At 40.4% G+C, this 27,608-nt stretch overlaps 1 protein-coding gene across 2 annotated transcripts in view; it reads left to right on the top strand.

Annotated features, from left to right (window-relative positions):
• MED27 (mediator complex subunit 27) overlaps window positions 1-21,472 on the top strand; it is a 156,050-nt gene extending 134,578 nt beyond the window's left edge. For both annotated transcript variants that reach the window (XM_030535676.1, XM_030535675.1), the window contains 3 exons: window positions 4,954-4,995; window positions 18,097-18,174; window positions 20,844-21,472. In XM_030535676.1, coding sequence (XP_030391536.1) covers window positions 4,954-4,995; window positions 18,097-18,174; window positions 20,844-20,978 — 255 coding nt within the window. In that variant the 3' untranslated portion in view covers window positions 20,979-21,472. The remainder of the gene's footprint in view (window positions 1-4,953; window positions 4,996-18,096; window positions 18,175-20,843) is intronic.
• Window positions 21,473-27,608: the final 6,136 nt, after the last annotated feature.

The following is a 27,608-nucleotide window of genomic DNA, read 5'->3' as shown; positions in this document are numbered from 1 at the left end:
TTGCAGATGAGAAATTATGACTAATAAGAGGCTTTGTAGTAATAGGAAATAAGCTGGAGGTCAGGAAAGGAAGGAGGAAGTTGCCATCTTTGCTACCTCCACTGAGACAGTATATTCTGAAGGCTGTGTTAAAACTGCACTAGCATATCAGTTGTGCTTGTGTAAATGTGTGACTCAGTCCCTTGTTTGAGAAGTGCAACCTTAACTCCTATTTGCTTGGTGTTTTTAGCTCTTATATTCTTGAAAAGTAAAATACATTGAAACCAGAGAGAGGTTCAATACCCACAACCTTAAATCTAGCTTAACAAAAAAAAACAAAACCAAAAAAACCCCACCTGTTTGGAAATCTAAGTACGATATACAAAGGGGTATTTTATTTGGTTCCTATAGACCAGTGTTTTAGCTTAATTCAGCTAAATGTGTTCTGTGTCAGTTGTTGCTGAATCACTTACTCGTGGACACAGGACCAGCAAAAGATTAGAAGAAATGCCCTTGTTATGGAGACAGGCCGAAGCTGATAAATATTCACATAGATCAGCACAATCTCCTACAAATGAATTTAGGGATCTTGCTGGCTCTGAGGTTGCACATTGGTTCAACGGGACTCATTTATAAGATTTCATAGTACAGCTTTAATAAAATGAAACTTAAACACCGTATGCCTTATTTATTGCAAAACAAGGAATATTTTATTTCATTAGATCCCTTCTTAGATGTGTGTGAAGGCTGGGGAGAACTGTCTAATGGCCAAAACAGTACAAAGTCAGGACTCCTGGAAAGCTGTTGCAGCTCTGTGAACTTGAGCAAATCATTTAACCTCTGTGAACTTCAGTTTCCCCACCTGTAAAATGGGAATATATCCACTTCATAGAAGAATTCTAGAAGATAACACATCTTTTTGTTTGTTTTGTTTGTTTTTTAAGGCTGGAAGGGACCATTATGACTGTCTCATCTTCACAGGCCATCACCCTTTAATTCCCACATCAAACTTTTGTTTGAGCTTAAGCATAACTTGCAAGCCTTGAGTGCTCTTTAAATACATGTTCAAAATATTAAAGACACCAAGTCAGTCAGATACTACAGTAATTGGCTCATATAATACCTTAGATAGTCATGTGCCTACTGCAAGTAAAGCACTTGAGGGATCTGCTGATTAATGGTGATGTAGAGATGCAAAATAATCTTATAGAACAGATCTATTTTTTTTAAGTGTGAACCTTCTTATATAAAATCCTTCTGGTTCACATGGTGTATAAACCACCCTTGAGTACTGAAAATCTCTAGGCATTTTAACAGTGTGCTCTCGTGAAATGGGTTTTGTTGTGCTGAGAATCTACAATGGTCTGTCTCGTGTGTGTGTGTGTGTGTGTGTGTGTGTGTGTGTGTGTGTGTGTGTGTGTAAAATATATAATCAAATGTCTCTCCTTTTATTCCTCTTATTGTAAAATTAGCTCAGAAATGCTGGGTCATGAAACTGAAATAATAGAAAACATTATTTGTGAAAAATATCACTTCCCATTTTAGGAATCAGCTTTATGAATATCTCAACTGTCAGACTGAGCACATAGTGGTTAAAACCAAGTTAGAACAGCATTGTTAGTAGACACCTGTCATAAACAGATGGTTAAGGGTTAATGTCTCTTTTACCTATAAAGGGTTAACTAGCAGTAAACCTTGAACACCTGACCAGAGGACCAATCAGGAGACAAGATACTTTCAAATCTCGGTGGAGGGAAGCCTTTGTTTGTGCTTCTTGGGTTTTTTTCTGGGTTCTCTCTGGGTTCTGAGAGGGGCCAGACATGTAATCAGATTCCTCCTGAATCTTTCTGAAAAAATCTCTTCTGTTCAAATTAGTAAGTACCAGTTAGAAAGGCGGTTTAGTCTTTTTTTGTTTGTTTTCTTTATTTGCAAATGTATATTTTGCTGGAAGGATTGTATTTGTGCTGGAGGGAGGACTCTCCCTAGTGTCTATAAGCTGAAAGACCCTGTAACATTTTCCAACTTAATTTTACAGAGACAATTTTTACTTTTTCTTTCTTTTATTAAAAGCTTTTCTTTTTAAAACCTGATTGATTTTTTCCCCCTTGTTAAGGCTCAAGGGAATTGAGTCTAAACTCACCAGGAAGTGGTGGGGGGAAAGGAGGAGGGAGAAGGCGAATTTCCCTTTGTTTTAGATTCACAGAGCTTGAATCTCTCTCTCTCTCCAGGATAACCCAGGGAGGGAAAGCCTGAGAGAGGGCACAGGGGGGAAGGGTTTATTTTCCCTTGTGTTAAGATTCAAGGAATTTGGATCTTGTTTCACCAGTGAGTTGGTGAAACCTCTCCAGATGACCCAGGGAGGGAAAGTCTAAGAGGGGGAAAGAGAGGGAGATAGTCAGTTCCCCCTTGTTTTAAGATCCAGGGGGTCTGGGTCTTGGGGTCTCCTGGGAAGTTTTGGGGGGAACAGAGTGTACCAGGCACTGCAAGTCCTGGTTGGTGGCAGCCCTATCAGATCTAAGCTAGTAATTAAGCTTAGAGCAACTCATGCTGGTACCCCATCTTTTGGACGCTAAGGTTCAGAGTGGGGGTTCATACCATGACATGGTGGTAGCGGTGGGATAGATAGAATCCAAAAGCCAGTAGGATTATTTTTTTCCTTTTCTCTCTGCTAGCTGTCTATAAGCAGGGAGAAGGGGGTTTTTTAAAGCAAAAGTCTGCAAGGTTTTTTTTGTTCTTCCTTCTGAGGGCTTGTCTACATCAGAAAGTTGCAGCGCTGGTGAGGGAGTTACAGCGCTGCAACTTTGAAGGTGTACACATCTGCAGGGCACCACCAGCGCTGCAACTCCCTGTTTGCAGCGCTGGCCGTACTCCCGTTTTGTCTCGGGTGTAGAGGATCCAGCGCTGGTGATCCAGCGCTGGTAATCCAATGTAGACACTTACCAGCGCTTTTCTTGACCTCCGTGGAAGGAGGAAGCCTCTGGTAATCAAGCTGGTCTCCTTCCCCGGCTTGCTCTCGCGTTCCCCGAACCCCCGAGCAAGCAGGTCTCCTTCCCTGCGGTTTGCAGGGGGGTTTGGGGAACGCGAGAGCAAACCGCGGCGAAGCTGGTCTCCTTTCCCGGTTTGCTCTCGCGTTCCCCGAACCCCCCTTGAAGCCGCCCAACAGCGCTGCAGTGTGGCCACATCTAACACCACTTGCAGCGCTGGTTGCTGTAAGTGTGGCCACTCTGCAGCGCTGGCCCTATACAGCTGTACTAATACAGCTGTAACAACCAGCGCTGCAAAATTTTAGATGTAGACATGGCCTGAGTATTCTGAAGGCAGAAGCGTTAAGTTTAATGAGTGTCTTTTGTTAAACAAAGGGACTCCAGCTGTGAGTCAGCGTACATCAACAAAACACATTTGCAAATAAAAGGTTTTTTTTCTAACTGTCCGGTAAAGGCTAGTTAGAAAGAATTAAAAAAAAACCTCTGTTGCTAAGCAACCCTAAGGCAGCAACAGAAAAGCAGCATTTCAGGCAATAAACAGCAGAGGGCGTACCCAGCCCAAGAAAGCAGGAACCATGAGTTCAAAGGAAAGCCTTAAGCAGGAACGGGCAAGGCTTACAAGCCATAGAAAAAGACAACAAACATAGAAGACGAATAGAACTAATTAATGCTAAAATAGCCAAGGAAGAGGCGGCCCACAAAAAAGAACAAGAAGACAAGCCCACAGAAGACAGATAGAACTCCAAAGGGAGGCCCACCAGCGGGCCCTGGCATTACACTTTAAAGGTCCTTCACTACTCTTTTTCTTGTTGTATTCCACAGGATCCTGCAACCCTTATGTGTCTCTGTGTATATAACTAAAGCCACACAACTGTTATTGAAGTCAGAAGAAGTTGTCTATGCATATGGGCGGTAGGACAAGTGGAAAGAGTTAGGCAGTATAATATTTCAAAGTAAACTGCTTTTAATATTTATTAGGTGGCCTAGCACCAAAGCACTCAAGGTTCCATACTATCATATTAACACTACAATAAAATATAACATAACTCATTTAATTAATTGTGTTTGTATGTGAAATGTCTTTACTTGAATACTAAAGGGTAATAGTGGAAGTTCACAGATGACAAGTTTTCTTTTGTTAAATCCTTAGTTCCAAGGATTCAAATATATCTTCAGCATGACCCACACAAAACTTGACTTCTTTTATTAATATCAGCTGATATGCTCTTCACTTTAATTAATAGTGCTAAGTGTGTCAATTTTATGTGCCAGCCCATCTGGTTTTAGTAATGGGAAATCCCCAGCAACTGGCCGAAGACTGTACATCTTTTAAATTTTTTGGCCAGAGTCTAGCTTGCATTCCATCCATTTTGCATCACTTGGACTTAGGGGCTTGACAGCTGTGACCAAAATCGCTCCATTTCAGTGGCACAAAAGGGTTAGGATGCAAAGTAAAATTTGGCCTTGTGTCTAGCCAGGTGTCAAATTCTAAAACTGTTTTTGGGATTTCCCATTGCAAAATACAGATGCCCCTGGCGCCTTTTAAATATAAATAAGAGATCTCTATAGATATATACAAATAAATATTGGAAGTCTTTACTGGCCCTCCATCTAGCCATTATCAGTTGATAATTTCCTTTAGGCAGTTTAAGTGGGTCTTAACAGATTAAAGAGGACAGCAGAGTGGCTTTATAGTCTAGTTTTGTGGAGCAATTAACTCAGTAGCATAAACTCAATTTAACCTAGTAAAGTCCAATGAGTGAATGCAAGAGAAAAATCCTAAAACATTCTGTTGAGGTTGAGCAATCCCCATCAGCCTGCACACTGGAAACCAAGGTAATGTTAAGAAACAAATATGTTCCTCTTCTCTTTTAGACTGCTTATTTCTGGTAATCGGGGATTATAGATTTTTCACGACAAATATTAGTCGAATAAAATGTTCTTATGAATCCATGTATGGTAATATATAACTTTTTTTTTCTTACTACAGGTTGACATATGGTCCAAATCCAACTATCAGGTTTTTCAGAAGGTAAGTCCCACAACATTTACTTTCTACTCAATGCCTATAAAAGATGCATCCGACGAAGTGGGTATTCACACACGAAAGATCATGCTCTAATACATCTGTTAGTCTATAAGGTGCCACAGGACTCTTTGCTGCTTTTACAGACTAACAGTACTCCCCTCTGATACTTGATATAAAAGAAATGTGGATTCTGTGTCTTGCAGAACTTCTTGTTTTTGAATAGACGAACACTTTGCAAAAGCAATTAAGTCTTGTGTTATTTGTCAGCCATCTTTAATGTGATTATCAAACTTCCATCACTGCTTGCAAAGAACAAAATATAATCTCCAATGATTGAAGATGGTAAGTAGGACAAAAATAAGATACACTTTTTTTGTTTCTCAGAGTTTACTTTACACTTACATCCTGGTATGCCTCTGACCCTAGCCAAGGCAATCAGGGACCAAACTATGGGATTTTCTCCTCTCTAGCCTGAGAAATCATTTTCACTTATTCACTTTTGAGCGTTAGTTTGATTAATTCTTTCTAAGTACACCTCTACCTCGATATAACGCTGTCCTTGGGAGCCAAAAAATCTTACTGCGTTATAGGTGAAACCATGTTATATTGAACTTGCTTTGATCCACTGGAATACCCAGCCCCTGCCCCCCCGCCCCGGAGCACTGCTTTACCAAGTTATAGCCAAATTCATGTTATATCGAGTGGCGTTATATTGAGGTAGCGGTGTAGTTTAAGTTTAAAAATCTATTCTTTTACTTTTCTCAGTTTAAAGGAAAAGATGCACCCTCTATAGGGAGGGAAGTAAACAGCACCTTTTCCAAACTGATCTGAAACAAATTCCACACATTCCTCTTCATGAGGTTTAATTTTAATAAGTCAGTGGGACTTGGGCATGTCTAAAAATTTTACCTTACAGCTAACTGTTGGACCTGCTTGTCCTCTCATGCTCCTGTAAACTAAAGTAATTCCATGAATGTGAGAATGGTATGAGACAACAATAAGCCCAGTAAGTATAAACTTGCCGAGAGTTTAAAGACACTTCTAGACATTGTGCTTTTTTTTTTTTTTTTCAAAGCAAGTGAAATTAAATTTCTCTATGAAAACTTCTGGCCAAAATGTTGCAAGTTCAAACTGAACTGGCGTTAAATTCCAATTTCATTACATTTAAACCACAGTACAAGGAATTTAAGGCTCAAGCTATTTTATTCCTTTCATCTACTTCTGTAGTTTATGTAACAACTATGGGTCAGGGACTCTAAAGGGCATAAAAGCAGGGGTCCGAACTAAAGATATATCACCTGTATTTGGGCATAAATGTTTCCAAGAATCCAAACTCCCTCCCAGGATTTCATGTGCAGTCAAAAGAAAAACAGTTTTGACCTATGATATTAACCTGCGAAGGATCAAAGGGGACAGCTTTTGGGGAGTTATGTAGCAGTCCCTCCCTGACTAACATTAAGGCAGAAAGAATGCCTTTCTTATCTCTAGAGACAGGTAAAGAATTCTTTAATCTGTTAATTCTTCTCTTTCCACAAAAATATTTTCTTTCCTATGTCAGGTAGAGAAGAATGCAATGGAAAGTAATTTAGTGCAGAATTAATCTTAATAATCCTTTATCAATAATGCTTTGAAGTAATTATTGCAATGGAACAGGTTTAGGTTTTTGTAATTAAGTATGTCTTCTGAACTTCTCCATATGTGTTTTACATTTTGATCTTATGAGAGAGAGGCTGCATCTTCCTATATGTTTGTACAGTGCCTACCACATTTTAGGCATAAATGTATTGGAAATCATCATAATAGGCATTCCTTAGATGTTTTAGTTTAGAATATATTTTTTAAAGTGACCAACCGACATACTTAGTAATAGTTCTCATCTTAGTGCAATCAGTTTGACAAGTGGGTAGAAGTATCAGCTACCCATTCTAAACTGTAAGTATAATTGGTAAAAAGATGAGGAATTCTTTTACAGTGTGTGCCACCAGTTCAAAGCCAGTCCAATGGCTGCATAATAATTAGTGAAGCAAGTTGGAGGTCTCAGTACAGTTCCTACTTGTCATGAATCCACATAATAGCCACCATCACATTGGATGCTAGTTGGCCCTAGAATTTTACCTAGCTTCTAATGAAGATGTTTATAGGGCAATAATCAGAGTAGTATCTAAGTGGACTTCCCTTCCCCGACTACGTGGTGGCCTGTCAGGTCAGAAGTGAGATAGTTTGGTGTGAAAGTATGGGAGAAGTCTGTACTTCCTTTGCCCACATACCCCTCTCCTGTGGGTAATGGGAAGTCTTTGTTCTCTAGCATTGTCATTGCAGCACGTTTAACTCACTAAATTTTCTTTTAAAATATTGAGTTAATTAAATTCAATAAGATATATAGAGTGTTGGTTTGAATACATATCAGTAGTGAAAAGAAACTTTAACCATTTCATATCTATCTAGGGGCTGTATAGGAAATAGGTTATTGGTTTCTCTGCCTAGTGCTCAAGCACAAGTGCACATCATATACACAAACCCACCAAAACTGACGTATAAATCCACACCTTTAATACTGCATGCAGTTCTGATCTCCCCATCTCAAAAAAGATACACGCCTCTACCCCAATATAACGCTGTCCTCAGAGCCAAAAAATCTTACCGTGTTATAGGTGAAACAGCATTATATCGAACTTGCTTTGATCTGCCGGAGTGCACAGGCGGGCCACCCTGGAGCGCTCTTTTACCACGGTATATCCAAATTCATGTTATATCGGGTCGCGTTATATCGGGGTAGAGGTGTATTAGAATTGGAAAGGGTACAGAGGAGGGCAACAAAAATGATTAAGGGTATGGAACAGTTTCCCTGTGAGGAGAGCTTAAATACTGGGGTTTTTTTCCACTTGGAAAAGAAACAACTAAGGGGGGATATGTTGGAGGTCTATAAAATCATGAATGGTAAGGAGAAAGTGAATAAGGAAGTGTTGTTTACTGCTTCACATAACACAAGAATTATGGGTCACCCAATGAAATTAATAGGAAGCAGGTTTAAAACACACAAAAGGAAGTGCTTCTTTACAGAACACACAGTTTAACCTGTGGAACTTCTTGTAAGGCCAAAAATATAGCTGGATTCAGAAACGAATTAGATAAGTTCCTGGAGGATAGGTCCATCAATGGCTATTAGACAAGATGGTCAGGGATGCAACCCCATGCTTTGTATGTCCCTAGTCTGACTGCCAGAAGCTGGGAGTGGATGACGGGATGGATCACTCACTGATTGCCTGTTCTGCTCATTCCCTCTGAGGCATCTGGCATTGGCCACTATTGGAAGAGAGGATTCTCAGCTAGATGGACCATTGTTCTGACACAGTATGGCTGTTCTTATGTTCATTTTTCATTGCAAATAATCTACAACTTTTCATTCAAAATTGAAATAGAATTAAATTATCTGAACATTAAATTACTATTTATCATTCCTATCCAGGAAAACTAATCAAATAATATAAAATGGATTAGTTTAAAATAAGAAGCACATGGTTGCTGGAGGGAGGAAGTGTTGGCTAATAGCTTGAGCAAGAGTCTGTTAACCAGGGGCTTTTGAGTTCTGTTCCCAGCTTTGCCACTAACTCACTGCGCTACCTTGAGTAATCACTGTGGATCAGTTTCCCTATGTTTAAAATCAGGATTATACTTTCCTACCTCACAGGAACTCTGAATCTTGGATGCATTGCTTTGAGTTCCTTGGATGAAAAGCATTATAGGAATGCAAGATATTATTTCTTTCTGAGAATCAGTAGCAGAGCCTATAACTATGCACAAATAGGGAAATAAGTTAAAACTAGGACCTATGGAAAATATAGTCAACATTTCTAAACAGCTAGTGGAAAATGCTGTGGTTCTGCATATTCAGCTCTTCTTGTGATTTTCCTTTTTTATTCTCTGAAGTTATGCTCTCATCAAATTCTTTTTAATACATTGAAATAATGATATAGCAGCATGAGCTAAAGGGTATCAGATAAAGTAGCGTTGGAGAAGCGTTGTACTGTGGCACTCCTAAGTCTCCAGAATAAATGTTTTCCCACCATTTTTTGAATTTTTCTTCCTGTCTACCCATGTCACAACATATCTGTATGTCTATGAAATCTCTCTCTCTGTGCAATCAGTGTTGACGCTTTGTAGAAATAGCTCTGTTTTCACCTTCTCAGAAGAGCAACTATGACTTCCACCAAGGAGGCTGGGAAGCCCTTTGACTGTGTCTGTTTTCTTTAACACTGCAGAATCCATCATTCCTTTGAATGGCAGGGACATTTATTTTTAAAAAGCTGAACGTAGTTCCCAACCTCTCTTCAATGACAATATAACAACATCTGGAGCTCACAAGATATCTGCTCATGGAAGCTGCAAACCCTGTCAAATTCTCACAGGACTGCAGCATGACTTTCTAGGTTAAGGACCAGAGACCTGTGATCCTTTATCCAACCCTGTCAGATGAAGCTAAATTTGTCCTGACTTTTGTTTGCAACTGCTGACTGTGTCAGCAAGCCTTTTCTCTCCTCCTTATTAGACAGGATACTCGTGTGTGTATAATACCAAGGGGGAGAACTCCTAGTGGGCCCATTACTGCTAAAATGTACAGTCATTTACGAAGGTTCCCTGGAGACTTTTTGAACTTTGTCCTGGGGTGAATAAGCTTTCATAGCCACCGAACCTACCAGCAGGGTTAGTCTCAGAATGGAACTTAAAAATAAGGGGGGAATATTTGAAAGGGCAAAACCACAAACAATAAAGAAAAGGTTTACTTGTTTCCATATTTTTCTGACATTCAAACTCGGCAGGTGCTGAGTTTTGTTCTGTTCTGATATTTAACCTCCCTATTTTAACACCTCACATGTCTTCATTCGGTAACATAAGAGGGAGGAATAAGACAAGAAATTTAGAAATATTTACTGTGTTTAAATTTTGCTGTGAAATCTGAAAAATAGAGGTGAGGGGGGTGGAATGCCAAGTAGCTGAACTGAAGAAAAATATTGTGACTGGAGCAAGCTTCATAGCTTCCCATTCAGAGAGAAAGTAGAAGAAAAAAGGACAGTATAGTTCAGGGGCGGCCAGCCTGAGAAGGAGCCATAATTTACTAATGTACATTGCCAGAGAGCCACAGTAATATGTCAGCAGCTCCCCGCTCCCAGCACCTCCCACCTACCAGCAGCCCCACTGATCAGTGCCTCCCCGCACCTCCCAATCAGCTGTTTTGTGGCGTGCAGGAGACTTGGAGCAGGAGGGCATAGCAGGCTATGGGGAAGGGGCATGAAAGAGTGGAGTGGGGGGTAGGGCCAGTGGCAGAGCCAGGGGTTGAGCACCCACCGGCACATTGGAAAGTTGACACTTGTAGCTCCAGCCCTGGAGTCGATGCCTGTACAAGGAGCCGCATATTCACTGCCGAAGAGCTGCCCATGGCTCCAGAGCCACAGGTTGGCCACCCCGGTATAGTTGTTTCTATTGTAGCGCAGTGAATGAAAGGCTCTACCAGTAGCTAACTTCTACCCTTAACTATTAGTTGAGCCCTTCAGTAACAAGATATAGTTTCTCTGTCTAATGTAACTTATTCTTTCTCTTCCCCTCCTCACCACACCCCAATTAGCTGTGTGATCCATAGGCACCATGTAAACTCACATGTATTCCTGCCAATTCAGTCTTGACCTACAGCACATCTTGTAGCCTAATAGTGGGTTACCCCTAAACAGAGATTCACAGTAGTCAGACTGCAAGTTGGTTGTATGATAGTTTCGTATGTACAGCTGGGACTAAACAATCCTTTAGATTTCTTCTTTGAGATCCTATCTACATTTGAACCCAAGCTTCAAGAGATTTAAAAGATAGTTGGCAAAACCAGCAAACAAGCTAGTTCCAGTATTGTCTGGTTAATTGTTAAACAGCTGCTTAGCTTTTTCCTTTGTGTAGTTAGTCATGATCTCTAAAATATCTAGAGGTAGGAAGACATTATGGATGATGAAATAGATTATGTAGACCTGAATGCATATGTTACATGTTTTATAAGGCGAATCATGCTTCTATCTTTTCTTCAACAAGCTGTTTGTAATGTAAGGAAATAACCACAGTCTAAAAATTACAATGTACAAAATCCTGCAAGAACAAGACAAGCAAGATGCAACCACAGGAGAACTGAACATATGAAATAAAACATGCCTTCCACAAAAGAGTGCTTTGAGTAGTCTTATATATCATAGGGTTTGGGATTCTATTTCTCCAAATTTTCAAATGCTAGTTTCTTTCAGGGAGGGGGGACAGTAGTACATAATTGACAACGCCAGATGCTATTTGCATTTCTTGCTGTGCATCCGGGTCTTTGTCTAAGAGGTATGCAGTCCCAAACTAGTGAAGTTCAGGGCACAGTGGTCACCGTTACAAGGACACACGCGTTGTAATGTATGAAGATTTATTCTTATCAATAATATCTGAATAAAACAATATGTGGCATGAATGCATGCATGAGCTGAATACTGGACTACTGATGATGCCTGCTCAAAGAGAGGAGATGGACTGTTCGAGGGTCACCTAGCTGATTGCTTGCTTGCATGATCAGTACTTGGTTATATTTAAGTAGCTGGTTAAACAATGATTAAATGTCTGATCAAGTCCAAATAAGAAAACAAAGCAGATTAAATATTTCTGGTTTTCAGAGGTTTTGGACACAGTCACCAAACCCTACCCTCAGGAAAACTCCTGTATCCTACCATACTATATTGAGGAAGCAGTTACTTAAGAAACTTCAGTCATTTATTATGTTTTTCTTATTGAGAGCTGCCTACACACAATCTCTCATTCCTTCCTGGTTTTCTCTGAGCCTCAAGGCTCTGTGGTTCCGTGATGAAGTGGTCTTTCTCTCCTCCAAGCTCAATGTTTCAAGGCCCATTTCTTAACGGAGCATATGCATGTGAGCTATGTCAAAACCTGAGTTGCTAAGAATACAAGCTTATTAGGGCTGTCAGTTAATCGCAGTTAACTCAAGCAATTAACTCAAAACAAATTAACTCGATTAAAAAAATTAATCATGATTAATCGCAGTTTTAATCACCCTTTTAAACAATAATAGAATACCAATTTAAATTTATTATCAATATTTTGGATGTTTTTCTGCATTTTTAAATATATTGATTTCAATTACAACACAGAATACAATGTGTACAGTGCTCATTTTATATTATTTTTTTATGGCAAATATTTGCACTGTAAAAAAGATAAACAAAAGAAATAGTATTTTGCAATTTACCTCATACAAGTACTATAGTGCAATCTCTTTATCGCAAAAGTGCAACTTTCAAATGTAGGTTTTTGTTGTTGTTACATAACTGCACTCAAAAACAAAACACTTTTGTAGCCAGTGTTGCAAGGTATTTATGTGCCAGCTATGCTAAACATTTGTATACCCCTTCATTCTTCAGCCACCATTCTAGAGGACATCCTTCCATGATGATGATGCTTGCTTAAAAAAAAAAAAAAAAAAAAGTAATTAATTACATTGTGCACATCTGGCATGTAAATATTTTGTGACGCCACATAAAACAGAGCCATGCGAATGCCTCTTCTCACTTTCAAGTGACATTGGGCTTGTCTACACTTACGTTTTATAGCGCTCTAACTTGCTGGCTCAGGGGGGTGAAAAATCACCCCTCTGAGCACAGCAAGTTTGAGCGCATACAGTGCTAATGTAGACAGCCTTTGAGCACTTGGAGCTAATCCCCTTGTGGAGGTGGAATTAGCAGGAGAGCTCTCTCTCAGTGCTCACACGTGATCACACTCGCACTTCAAAGCGCTGCCGTGGGAGAGTTCCTTTGGCAGCACTTTGAAGTTTCCAGTGTAGACATACCCATTGTAAATAAGAAGCGGGAAGTGGTATCTCCTGCAAATGTAAACAAACTTGTTTGTCTGAGCAATTGGCTGAACAAGAAGTAGGACTAAATGGACTTATAGGCTCTAAAGTTTTACATTGTTTTGTTTTTGAGTGCAGTTATATAAAATATAATAATAATTCTACATTTCTAAGTTGCACTTTCACGATAAGGAGATTGCATTACAGTAATTGTATGAGGTGAATAGCAAAATACGATTTCTTTTGTTTCTTTTTTATAGTGCAAGTATTTGTAAAAAATAATATAAAGTGAGCACTTTCCAATTTTATATTCTGTATTGTAATTGCAATCAATATATTTGAAAATGTAGAAAGCATCCAAAATATTTAAATAAATACTATAATCGTATTGTTTAACAGTGCGATTAAAACTGTGATTAATCACAATTGTTTTTTAATCTCACAATTGTGATTTTGACCGCTCTAAAGCTTATGTATGAATATATTATTTCTTCTCTGCTGTATTTTGTGACCTCACCAAAGTGCTTTTGCTCCCCTATTTTATGGGATTCTCAAGCTTTTTCCTGAAAGAGAAATTGAGAAGATAGGAGCTATTTGCCTCTCATTCATCTCTAAGTATTCTTCCTTACTCTTTTCAATAAGAGCAAAGGGGCATTACATTAAATTGAAAGGCAGCACATTTAAAACTGATATAAGAATTTTTTTTACACAGGACGTAATTAACCTATGGAACTCATTGCTACTGTATCTCATGGAAGACAAGAGCTTAGTAGGATTTTAAAACAATAGACACTTATATGGATTTTGAGAACATTCACAGATACATTAGATTGGGATGTCAGCCCTTATGTTTGAGGTCATACAACAACCTCTAGGTTAAAAAATTATGTCCACTACCGGGATTTTACATGTACCTTCGAAACCTCTGTTACTGGCCACTCTTGAGACAGGATGCTAGAACAGAGGAACAACTGATATAAACCAGTATAGCTATTCCTATACTCTAACATCCTACGTTATTAGTTCTTTAAGCCTCTGTCAGCCTCAATAGTAAGAAACCAGACTATTTAATAGGTTCCCTTCATAATAGTGCAAAGTAACACCCCTACCTTTGTGGTTTTTGTCACAATTTTGGAAGCACTCATTTACCCTGACCCACCCATAAACAAGACTGTACTTTTTAAATGAATCTGCAACACTGGAAATTCTAATATTTTGTCTTTCCTGGAGACTGTCCCCTTCTGAAAAGTGAAACCTCTAGGAATAATAATATACTACTGCCTTTTATAGTACCATTGAGTGGATAAGAAATTTTGGAGAGAGGCTGAGGATGAGTTGGTTCAGACAAACAGCAAGGCTTTTGTTTGTTGCTATCACTGTGTGTTGATCTCATGAGCTCTTTATAACCTTACCAAGCAAACAAGCTGAGCCATCAGTTGCGATAAGGAACTGAGGAGTACCTGCCTTTTCACTCTACTGCTGAGCAGCAATGTGGGCTCAGCATGTAGTTTCTCAGAGTAAACAAATACCCAGACTACTATACTCACTGGGACCTAACTGTTATTCTTAGAGAAGAAGTATTGAAAATTTCTTTCCCAAAAAGTCATGTTAAAGATTAGGTTTGATCCAACGGAAGCCTGGTGATCTGTGGTTTGAATTCAGAATGCAGGCATCTCTCTAGACTGGAAGAAAGATATCGATTCAAGCAGTTTACATTTATAAGCCGAAATGAACAAAAAAATGTTAAGTTTGGTGCCAGAGATCAATTGAAATAACTGCTAACGAGGGAAAGTGATTCTATTCAAATCTATACACAATTGTATTTTGATAAACCAAAATCTGCTCATCCAGTCCAGTAGAAATGTAAGTTCATTCAGAAGACAGGACCCAAGAGCATGTCTCCACCAGTCAATTTTTATTGCAACTGGAGTCTTTTTTTGCTTTGAGGCTCTGCTATAAAATGTGAATGTGTCTGGTTAAATGATAAATATTTCATTTAGTAAAACTTGTCTTTAACTTCAATAGTGTATCTTGCATTTTATTTGGAAAAACTCACAGGTATTTTCCAGAAGATAAATTGTGACAATTGAAGCTTTTTTGCAAAATTTCTTGGAAGAGTTTTTTCTGCAACTCAGAGTAGTAGTTGTCTAATCAGTTTGTGTACTAGAGGACAACCTAATCAGGAAAAAAGGGGACAGGTGAGGGGAACAGAAAAGTTGTGAGATAGTGTAGAGAAGAGAACTGTAAAAGAGAAGTTAATAAAACAAGTCCTGTATAGACAAAACGTCATTCAACACACAAAATAAATTATCTTGCAACTCCAACTTGAATGGAAGAAAAAATATCCCCAAAATGAGCTGGTGCATGTGCTATTTACTTTGGTTTGGCATGAAATGATATTTCCATTAGTAAAGCCTTCTGTATTGATCTCTTACCTTCCTTTTTAATTTTTTTAAATCTTGGTCAGTTTGCGTTATGTCTTTTCATCTCTGTTTTGTTGGGTTTTGTTTGGTCCCCCACCTGCTAGACAGTCTGACATTTTTGCATCTCTTTTTTTTTGCTCTGTTCAGCATCACAATGTTTGTTGTTACTTCTGTGGGGTGATACTCCTCCTTTTTTCTTCCCAAAGTTTGACACCCACTTTGATCTTTTTAGAAGCATCTTTTTCTTTATCAGCACTTGCTTATGGTACGAATCGCCTCCTTTTTGTTCAGAAAACCTTATTAATGTTCCAGCAGTGCTGGGATGGCTTTTATCTCCCTGTGGAATCTCATTAGCTTTACATCACAATAGAAACAACATATGTGCAGCTATGCCAAAGTAGCCAGTGAATTTGAATTTGTTAATGGCAATATTTCTCTTCAAGCAACTTTTCCCACATCTTCAATGCTGAGAGAAAACAACTTTGTTTTTCAGGGGAAAAACACCGTTCATTAGAGGTAGAAATATCAGCAGAAGGGGAACTGTAATTCATAAATATCTTTAGAACTGCCTGTTTTTTTAAAGTCTGTTACTGTTCTATAAATCTAAGTGCTATCTTAAAAAAGCTAGTAGGATTTGAAGTGTGAAGAGGTTAATGTAATCCATGTGATTTAATTAAAGAAATGACTGGTTTAAGTTAGGAAGCTGTAAATTACTATTGTTTGATATTAATAATTAACTATTTTATTGCTAATTATCATTATATTGTTGTAGCTCCCGAAGACCCCAGTTAGGGTCAGGGCCTCATTGTGTTCTGTACAGTACACACTTGTGGGAAAATATAGTTCTGGCCCTAAAGGTAATCTTAACCACAGTCAGCAGCAATTTACTCCATAAGTAGTACCTTTTTAATCAATGGGGCTATTTTCAGAATAATGTATTAGTCTGCATGAATAATTGATGGCAGAATCTGGCCCAAATAAATTAGTATTTTTCATATTATCAGTTTAAATTAAGTTATATATGCTTTAAAATGGGGCTTGATGAAAAATAGGGTACATTGGTCCAACTATCAGTATAGGAAGTTTGAGGCAACCAACTGCACTGTGTGAATTAGAGAGGAGCTTGTCTCTTTCTTGAAAAAGCTACAAGAACACAGCTAACCCAGGACAATGATATAATTTGATATTCTTATATACAGGGTGATGCTAGTAAGCACCATAAGATCATAGTCATAGATTTTTAAGGTCATAAGGGATCAGTTTGACTTCTTGTATAACATAAGCAGGAGAATTCCACCAATAATTCCTGCATCAAGCTATACCATATGGTGGTTGAACTACACCATATCTTTTAGAAAGCCCCTCAGTCTTGATGTAAAGACTTCAGTGATTATGTGTCTACCACAGCCATGGTAAATTGTTCCAATGGTTAAGTACCAGCACTGTCAAACCAAAACGCCCCTTATTTTCAGTCTGAATATGTCTGGCTTCAACTTCCAGCCATTGGCTCTTGTCATGACTTTGTCTGATAGATTAAAAAGCCCCCTGCTATCAGAAATCTTCTCCCATGTAAGTTGGTAAGTAGACCAGGAACATATTTGTAGAGTCTTGGTTACAGAGGAGACCAAAAAGAGTGCTAAATCTGTATCAGTTTGGCGTAAACAACCTTAAATGGGACTTTAAAACTTATGTTTTCTTTCCTTTCCTGTTAGAAGAGGGTATCCATTTTTCCATTAAAATGTGGTACTATACAGATAGATAATCCTGTCAAATATGAAATCTTTGTGGGGAAGAGTGGAATCATTTTTTAAAATAGTATCAAATAGCTTGACTTTTAAGAGGTCTTCCACTCCTTTTCCCACAGGATTGTCTACCTAGACAACTTACATTTGATATTGGAATTGAAACTTGAAAATAATTTTCTTCATCCAGAAAAGGGAGAATTGTTTGTGTATGAATAACATTAGTGAGTTCTCTGCTTTATCACAGTGGATCTTTTCCTCCATAGAGTAAATCAACATGACTTAAGGGAACATAAAACTTAGGAAAAATGGCAAAAAGGAAATGTTGGCCTATAAAGAAGAGAACACTTAAGATTTTCCTCTTAAGCTGTTTGTTGGTGATTCGGCTTGTTAATGACTCTGTAGTGCTACACTGGGTTTCCCTTGCAAAGCCACAGCCAAGAGGGTGTTGTTCTACTCTTCTTCACTGTAGAAGGCTAAAATACAAGTTAAGTGAATTCCTTGATGTAGCTCTTGTTTTGAATATTACACTGTTATTTTCTCGAGATTTCTGCCTATCATAAGTTATATAGAAAACCTCTACAGTGCTTTCCACCTGAGGATCTCAAAGTGCCTTACAAAGGTGGGTCAGTAAACTTAGGCATAGAAAAATTAAGTGACTTGCCCAGTGTCATTCAGTGAGTCATTAGTAGAATTGGGACTAGAACCTATTTCTCCTGGCTTACAGACCCCTTCTTTAATGACTTAAACCATGTTTCCTCCCTATATTATTAGCTATTAACATGTTATTGCATTTAAAGGTGCTTTTAGCGTTTATTGTTTGTGTATGAAAACACTAATTACATTTGTGTCTTATTGAATTCTCTTGTGTAGAGAGCTAAAGAATGGGACTATATTTGAGAAAACCACACAAACATCTTTGTGTTGCTATCTGAATATCTTGGGTGTCATGTAATTCTTTCTTCACATCTTCCCTTTGAGGTATTCTGCTGTTTCTGTTTAAAGTAACACATCTTTGTCTGAAATAATGAATTAATAAGGAGGTCTTTCCCTTCTGTCTGTGGCACAGGTGACAGATCATGCAACCACTGCTTTATTGCATTACCAGCTGCCCCAGATGCCAGATGTGGTGGTCAGATCCTTCATGGTAAGCTTTATTTTCAAAGAAATTCTTCCAGCTGGACACCAGTCTGGTGAGAGTGATTGATACCAGGCAGTTTGTTACGCAGAGTAATTATCCATATTTAAAGTGGTTAAAAATAATTATTTACTAAATTCCCTCAGGTCTCACAACTGAAGAAGGTAGCCAATGTTATTTGTAATTAATACTCTTTAAAGTAAATAGTGCCATTTTCAGTACACTGGGATGGGTGGTATTTGAAGATTCCTGTATATGCAACTGTATAACCCATTATAGCCCTCAATGTTTGCTTGCTAAATCTTATCTGTGAAGCTGGTCTGGGGTCAGTTCTGAAACTAACATGAAAATGAGGCCAGATTCTCAGTTATGATCTGTCCTCTTTGGACTCAAGCAGTGTAAAAGAGCTGGATTCTGACAGTCGTTGGACAGCTGAGAATTCCCATTTGAGAAGAACCCCTAACTGGCATAAAACCAGCAGAGCCATGTCTTTTACCACCCGTGCCTTCTGGCATGGAGTGCACATTGAGGGATGGGAGAGGACATGTTGGTAGGGGGTGGGCTGGCTGGCACTCCACTTTGCTACGTCAGTCTTCATCTCATACCTGGTTCCTCAGGGACCACACAACTCTGGCATAATTCTCGCCACAGCTGGCACAGACTAGCTCTCAGAATCAAGAGGGGAAAAGTGCACACTCGTGCGCATGCACACACACACAAACCTGTCCCACAGTTTCACCAGAAAGATTTATTCTGAATTATTAAGTAGTACTATTTATTAAGAATTACCTGATTTATTTAAAACAATCTATGTCTCAGGATTCACCATGTACAAACTTTGAATATATTTATAATTTTGTTTGTAAAAACAGATTTCTGTATAAACTATACTGCTATCTGATGAGTAAGAGCAATTGTTCCTTATTCAGTACTCCTTCTGTCAGGATATAGTTTGGCAGTGGAAAACAGCTAGGGCTCAATCTTCCCCACCTACTGTCCAAGAAACACTTTCACTGCTCATAAAATTTATTTCAGCTTTTTTTAACTGTCCAGAACAAGTGATAGAGACGTGGGCATTTTTTAAAATCAGGATCCGATTTGCTTTGTCTACCATCAGTCTCCACCACTTCCGGAGAAAACTTAAAGATTCCCATGTGGGAAGTTGTAAATTGCTCTTTCGTGTTCCAGTTGTTAGAAGTCTGATTTCAAAACAGTTGAACTCATTTACCTGTTGCATTTATTTAATTAATTTATAAAATAGCCACCAAGCTAAAATACTTGTATACAGCACTTTTCTATTAGGGAGCATCTTACCATAAGAGTCTTCAGCTGCAAAATTGCAGAAGTAGGCCTTATTGGTCTAATCCGTGTTGCAGGATGTACCTGAAAATTAATGTTTTGAGAACTGGTAGCACATTTGCCTGTGCTGTGGACTGGTCATATTGATTTGATAAAACACTACCGAAAACTTCAACAAAGCAAAAACACAAGCTCATCACAATATCAATGTGTCGGTCCTTTTACATGTCAGGTGTTCAGTCCATTTGCCAGGATGTAATGAAGTACATTATTTTTCTTTCAAAAGGTGTTTCTTAAGTGTACAATTTAACTTCATTTACTTATTTCTATATAATTGTTCAGAAAATGTTATTTTCTGTGGTGCAAGCTAGGTCCTACAGAGATGAAGTAAATAGCAGCAGCTTACCTATAGTATTCTGTTGCCCATGTCCCTACAGTTATAGCTAAACCCAGAGATGATCTAGTTCTTTTTGAGGAAAGTTATTGACTGACTTAGATTCTGCTGCTATAGAGAAGGCTCTGATGAAGATGCAAGGATTTGTTTCAATAAATTAACTTGACCTGTTCTTCAGAGAACAATTTTCTCTTATTGATATAATTCAGTAGGACTTTAAATGACAAGATTCATGTACATCCTTCACAGTGTGCATCTTGCTTGTCTTGAGTTTTTTAGTTGTATATCTCCTTGAGTTTGGAACTGAGTTATGTAATGCTCATTCTTATCTGTGACAACCCGGGTAAGAGAGAGAACCTTTACTTGGGAATATTTTAAGCTGTTATTTGTTATTTATCACTTGACAACATTTTTTCTTTTGTAGCAGTGTCATCAAATATAAGATTTTATAGTATTTTTATGACCAATAAGTACTATCTTCAAACCACATTAGAAAGAAAATTAGTTACAGTGTATGACTTTCACATCAGGTTATCTTCATCTATTAAGAGTTCAGGTTTCTGCACTGTGACTGCAGCAGAGTTGTGGTAAAGGAATAACAGGAAGAAAGAAACCAATATCCAGTTTACCAGGGCACAAGTATCAGAGAATGATCGAGCATAATCCTATGTCAGTTGGAATGAGAGGAGGATTGGTTGTCCATGGTGACCCTTTAGCGACAAATAACTTCTTCTCACAGGGTGAATTTCTGTTTACAAAGTTGCTTAATGAGAGAGAGTAGGGACTCCAGCAAAATGGAAAATCAGCTGTCTTGTGACCTTGTGGTTTTCTGCTTGCTACCATTTCCATAAAATCACTGTATATCTTGCTGGGCCCAAGCCAAGGTACGTTCTTGATCCTCAGTATCATTTTGTTTGACAGGAATGATAACATTGGGGAGCATCCATATCGTTAATTTAATTTCTCTTTATGCTTCTCTTTTTAGACCTGGTTAAGAAGTTACATAAAGCTGTTCCAGGCTCCATGCCAGCGCTGTGGAAAGTTTTTGCAGGATGGCCTTCCACCTACGTGGAGAGATTTCCGAACGCTTGAGGCTTTTCATGACACTTGCAGGCAGTAGAAGCATGACCGAGTCACTGTCTTGCAAGAAGGCAAGCGAATGGGACTTATGGACAGAACAGGCCTTCAGATGAGCTCTGAAAAATGCTGATGGTTTATTAGTTGATTCCCTTTCTGAATATTAATATGCACCATTCCCTCCTTTAGTGAAGTTTTCTTACTGAGTAGTAAAGCAGCACTATGAATTTGGCCATTAAAAAAGAAGTCTCTGTCCAAGGTACTAATGAGGCTTTTATTTTATTTTTACTTCAATTAATGCACAAGGGAAAAGGTGGGGAAAAGCTACTGTTATAGGCACATCATACGTGGTCATATTGGGGTGTTCGTGCTGAAGTCCATTCTCTGGGAACTGTCAGTTGTAGTCATTGTCATAAATAACTGGTATTTTAATGAGAATATCCATGTACAATGTACATTTTGCTACAGAATTTACAATGGAGGCAAACTTATTTTTGTGAACTATAAATAACTTTGTATTAAAGTATGTGTCATTTACTTTGTTACTCTGTAACACAATTTAGTTTCATTTTGTGTGTGTTTCAGAGTTTTTGACTTTTTAAAAAACTGGAATAATTAAACAGTGCTATTAGAATCATAGATTATTAGGGTTGGAAGGGACCTCAAGAGATCATCTAGTCCAACCCCCTGTTCAAAGCAGGACCAATCCCCAAATCCTTAAATGACTCCCTCAAGGATTGAACTCACAACCCTGGGTTTAGCAGGCCAATGCTCAAACCACTGAGCTGTCCCTCCCCCCTTCTTTGCAAGGATGGTTCTCTGTGCTGCTCTTATTCTGGAAGAGAGTATAGTGTTGATAAACATGAAATTTCAAAGGCATGTGGCAGCTTGGAAGATGGATTGTTCTTTTTGAGAGAGGAAACAGATGTTTCCCTTTACTAAAATTGTAATGAAAAATGTTAGCAAAATCTGCGGGTGTTGAGCGGTTAGAAAATATGTGGTGAGCAGTCACAGTGTGTCTAATTCATTTGCCCCATTTTAGTATTGAAAGTTGTAAAATAAATTTAGGCTTTAAGCACAGCTTCTGTAGTGCAGACACATACTTATTCAGCACTGTGATGATTTAAAACCTGTGTGCCTTTTTTCCTATAGCACTCTAGCTAAGTGTAACATGGCCACCGATAGTGGCTGGTCCACACAGAGCTTAAGAGTTCTGCTGCTACCAGCTAATAGCACAAGTAATAAGCCTGAACTGAAAGTCTCTGGTTCAGTCTTCACTGATGACTCAAGGTGGGGTTGTTGCAAATAAATGCTGATTGAGTGTAGGTAGCCTCTCATGCTTTCCTGGGCGATCATTGATTGTATCTGTCCCTGTCCCTGTCAGTCATTTGGCTGTGTTTCCCTTTAGTGTACTTTTATTACCTTCTCAAACCTAATGAAGCCAGTAGGGGGAGGGCTGTGGAAGGGCTGTCACTCTGTTAATTGTTTATTTTTCAGCAGATTTGATGTTGAACCCTAATGGTGCAAACTCATTTTTGTAGCCCCTACAGTTGTGTGGAGAGTGCCTCTTGCTGAAAAGTGAGAAGTTTCTTTCTGAGGACTTTGTTTTTAGAGAAGACTGTTGAGTAAAGTTACCTCCTCTTGGTGGCCATGTTCAGTGAGGTATTGCACATAGACCATTTTATGCAAAGAACTTAAAGCACTCTTCTGAAATCATTGGATTAAGTCTACAGTCCAGCTGTGCAAGATGCTATTATTTAAATAGGTACAGAAACTGAAAAATGGAGAGGTTGCAGCTTGCTCCAGCTGTCGTATATAGTTATGGTACCAAGTGAAACATTCTTACATCCTGTTGCTAATATGAAGGACTAAACACTGATGTTTCAGCGTTAATGCAAAAACAGGGACTTTGTTCAGAATTTAAGAATTCCAGGTGTGATTCTATATCTGGAACTTTTTTAGCCAGCCCAGCTTAGAGAGAGGAGACAGACGCTTCAAAAAAGATACTCATGTGTGATCCTACTATTCCTTTTAAGTTTGCGAGGTGTGAATATACATTTGATGATGTTGATAAAATAGGAGTGAAATTTGATATATTTTACCTTGCCTTTTAATTTTTTAAAACTCTACAAGTGACCCCAAACGCAATATTGCCAAATTAGATTTAAAGGCTCTGTCAATGCAAGTAAAGTTGAGCTGCTTGGTGAAAACTGGTCCCAATGCACATATTCCTGCTCACTTGCTGCTATTTGGCCCATATAGCATTCTGAGTGCAAAGGTCATACAGGACAGAATGATATGTGCATCCCAGATGAGAGTGAATGTTGTAATATGGTAAGTGGTCTTGCCATCACTGCACCCGGCCTGTGAATAATTTGGAGGACTTAATTTTCTTATGCTGTCAGCTTTTTCTTTTTTTTAAAGCCCAAAAAGGTCATGCTATCGTTGACAGCACTTTTCAGCAGGCTTTGGAGGCTTCTGTCTATTCCATTTTGTTTATACTTGGATAATCGTGTAGTATGCAACCTCAAAGTTCACAGGAAAATCACAGTGAAATAACATATTGACACTTACAGATAATAAGTTGCAGAAAACTGATTCAGCCAGTCTATATGTTAATTGAGTTTGAAATTTTAAGCTTGTCATTGGCTATCCGGGTGCCGAGTCAGAAAATTTCAGTGTAGGTACCTGAACAGGAGAGTAATTGTCTTGCTTGTGGACATATAATGCAAATTCAGTTTGCATAAGTCCTTCAAAAAGCCCCAGGTAGATGGGAATGTTCTCCCATACAGAAAGGTCTACCATAGTCCCTGGCAAATCGTGTCTTGTTGATTAGGCTCAGGGGAAAGAAATACAAAGCCAGTTCCAGAAGTGAAGTGTAAGGGTTGTAATATTTGCTTTAAGGGAGAATGGGATATAACTGTGTCTAAATTGGTCCAATTTATGAACTGATGGACTGAAAAAATTACAATAGTTTAGACTCCATTTAATCTTACCTCAGAATTTGCCCCTAAAACTTTGGATTGTTCTTTGTTCACCTGCTGCTGATCACTGGGTCATGCATTCCCTAAGCCAAGGAGAAACTAATTTTGGGTTTTGAATTTTGAAGAATTAAAGCCTCAGGTCAACTCTAATCAAAACTACATTCTTATGGTGGAAAGCTTTCACTGTTATATCTACCAACCTTATTCCTTAGGCAATGAACATTGCTCTCCTTATTCAGTTTTTTGTAAAGAGATGGGCAGCAAGATGTGGCTTTTTTGCAGTTTGGGTAACTTTGCATTTGATCACAATCTGAGTTTGTTGCATCGTTCACAAAACCATTCAAATTATTTAAGGCAAATGATAATGAACATGTCTCCTGAGGAATGGTTGGCCATTTCCCCCTATATTTAGTGTTGGAGAGAAGTCAGAACTGCATATTTCATGGTACCTTATTTCAGCAAGGCAAATTGCATCGCAGAATGGGGTGGTAGTCAAATTCAGCAATGGGAGTGAGAGGGAAGTGGAAATAACCCATGCTATCAGATAACACTGCTCCAATGGCTTTCTTTGGTGGATCAGAAGGTAAGGCAGGTTGTGTGTTATGAAGCTGTATTGTTCCAGCATTCAGACTACAGTACACTTATACATTAGTCTAACCTGATACTGCAAAAAAAACCACACTGCCTCATGATGCCTGTTGTTGCCTCAATATCACTTTACCCCAGGTCAGAGCACACGACTGTTAAGCCTTTGATAAGATGCCTGATGTGAAGAGATCACCCTTTCTGTCTAATGTGCAAACCCCACTCCTACTACCATGTAGCCTGTACATTTTAAAGGTTACAAAATCCATCTTTTCTCTAAGAAAGCAACTGTAATTAATGTGAGAGCTTCTCTCAGGAAGGGGACCCCTTAGCAGATATTCAGTACATATTGCAGGCAGCTCTCCTCTTCCCTCCCAGCATGCACACACCCAAACCACTTTAATTTTTCTGCCGATATTGGACAAATGTAACAGGCTGAGTTTTTAATTTTCTACTCCCAGGTCTCCTTTGTCCCCTCATACATTTTTCATCACAACTTACAGCTCTTTCCGTGCCTGCCCTGTGAACAATATTGATCGACTGATTAAGCCATCAAGCCATGGCAAACAACTTTAATTTTCTAACCAAAGCCTTTTAGTTCTCTTGCTTTTCTTGTATAGCTGTTACCCTGGTATGGAGTTTTTCATTTTTCTTTACTAACAAGATTTTTTGTTTGTTTTTAATAGGACCTAGGCTGCCAGAAGGGCTTATGCCCCACTAATGCCAATTAAAATATCAAGCAATGGTGCATCAAATGCTAACGCTGGGGATGCCAGATCTCATAATTGAACCTGGTTTAGAGAAACTATGAATCACTCTTATTGAAGCATGGGGAGGGCTGAAGAGTCAGAGTATCTTTGACTGTTCTTGTTGCTCTGTTCCAAAAAAGCTAACAGCCCCAAAGCAATGGTCAGTGTCATAGTCATAAAACTGTGTTTAGCAGAGAAGATGCCCAGAGCAGGAGTGTAATACAGCTCATCCTGCCCATGTGATACCTGTGTATTATAATAGATCAGGATTGTTTGATTCACACAGTGCACTGGCAGACATGTCTGAGAGCTCTCTGCTCTCATGCTGTGAGATCCCCATTCAAGTTTATAGGTTCTAGTTCTGCAGACCTGCCATGGAGCCTGCGAGCAGTATTTCGAAATCAGCCATAGGGATTGTTAAAGAGCAATGTGAGGCTCAAATTTAGAGCTGCTATTTGAAGTCTTTAAAAGCCTTTAAAAATGTGTGACAGTGGTGTTTGATTTCAAACAAGTTTAGGAGCAAGAGCCCATTCAATTACACCTGTATGAGAAAAAGTGAGTTCAGCTGCTTTTATAGTGCTCAGGAGTATCAAATACAGATTGTGATGAAAATTACTTAGTTCTTCTTCGAGTGATTGCTCACATCCATTCCAGGTAGGTGTGCGCGCCGCGCGTGCATGTTCGTCGGAAACTTTTTTACCCTAGCAACTCCAGTGGGCCGGCAGGTCGCCCCCTAGAGTGGCGCCGCCATGGCGCTCTATATATACCCCTGCCAGCCCGCCCGCTCCTCAGTTCCTTCTTACCGCCGTGTCGGTCGTTGGAACTGTGGAGCGCGGCTTAGCTGTCCTCCACGTCCCTAGCTCTCCTAGTTCTCTATCGCTTGTCTATCGTTCATCTCTAGTTCCATTATAGTTGTTAATTAGTTTGTTAAGTAGATAGTTTAGTTAAATAGTTGTTAAGTAGTTCTTTGCCGGGGGCTTAGCCCTTCCCGGCACCCGGCGCCAGGCTCATGCCTGTTTCGCCGGGCTTCAAGCAGTGTGCGGCCTGCAAGAAGCCCATGCCTACCAGCGATCCCCACGAAGCGTGCCTGAAGTGCCTCGGGGAATCGCACAGATCCGACAAGTGCCGCATCTGTAAGGCTTTTAAGCCGAGGACAAAAAAGGAGAGGGATCAGAGGCTCCGAACTCTCCTAATGGAGGCGGCACTTGACCCGTCGGCTTCGCAGGCCGTGGTATCGGCACCGGCACCGGATCGCTCTGGCACCGAGAAGACTCCCCGGCACCGACCTTCTCCGGCACCGGAATCAGAGCCAAGGCCGTCGAAGTCTGATACTCCGGCCAGGCAGACCCGGCTTGAGCGCCCGGCCTCGACATCAGCCGCGGCGCCGCCGGCACCGTCAGCACCGTTGACTCCGGGCCCGGCGGGTCCGTTGAGTCCGGTGCCGCCGAGCTCCCCCATGAGATCTGGGGTTGAGGTAGTGGTCCCATCCACACCGGAGACCTTCGCCTCGGCTCGGGACCTTATTGCCCTGACTGAGCCCACTCGGCTGCCACCCCCGGTACCTCCGGTGCGGGTTGTGTCCAGAGGCAAGCCCATGCTGTCGGCGCCGCCCAGAGACAGTCGTTCGCCATCCAGGTCCCGACGTCTTGGGCGCTCCAGATCCCGACGCCGCTCGCAGTCCCGGCATCGCTCCCCTCAGCGGTACCGGTCGCACTCGCGGCAACGGTCGGCATCGAGACGGTCGCGGTCAGGCTCCAGTCGGCGACACCGGCACCGCGACTCCAGGAGCAGGTCCCGACGCTACTCGCCGCACCGGTCGACCTCCCGGCACCGAGCTGGTGGCAGGTCCCGGTCTCGGTCGACCTCCCGGCGCCGAGCTGGTGGTAGGTCCCGGTCGACCTCCCGGCACCGAGCTGGTGGTAGGTCCCGGTCGACCTCCCGGCACCGAGCTGGTGGCAGGTCCCGGTACCGAAGCGGCACCCGGTACCGATCAGGATCCCGGCACCGTGATAGATCCCGGTCCCGATCCCGGTCCCGGCACCGATATGACTCCCGGCACCGGTCCCCGGCACCAAGACGATCCTCCGTGCCGGCACGCGCAGACCCTTACCATCCGGGGTCGGCCCCGCCGTGGCCCTCGAGACAGCCGTCCGTATCCTCCCAGACGGACAGTGGGTATGCGCTGGGCACCGACCGGCAGGCGGCGCTGTTCGGGGATCCGCCGCTGCAAGACCAAGGCCCACAACAGTGGGGATTCTGGACACCCTGGGCATACCATCAGGCCCAGGGCCCCCAGCAGCTCCCTGCTAGACCGGCGACTGCGGAGCGTAGGGCCCCTGAAGCCTCCTTGTCTCG

The sequence above is a fragment of the Gopherus evgoodei genome, chromosome 16 (assembly GCF_007399415.2).
Source record: "Gopherus evgoodei ecotype Sinaloan lineage chromosome 16, rGopEvg1_v1.p, whole genome shotgun sequence".
Lineage (NCBI taxonomy): Eukaryota > Metazoa > Chordata > Testudines > Testudinidae > Gopherus > Gopherus evgoodei.
The sequence above is the reverse complement of the archived record's forward strand: the minus strand, read 5'-3'. Positions and strand labels throughout refer to the sequence as shown.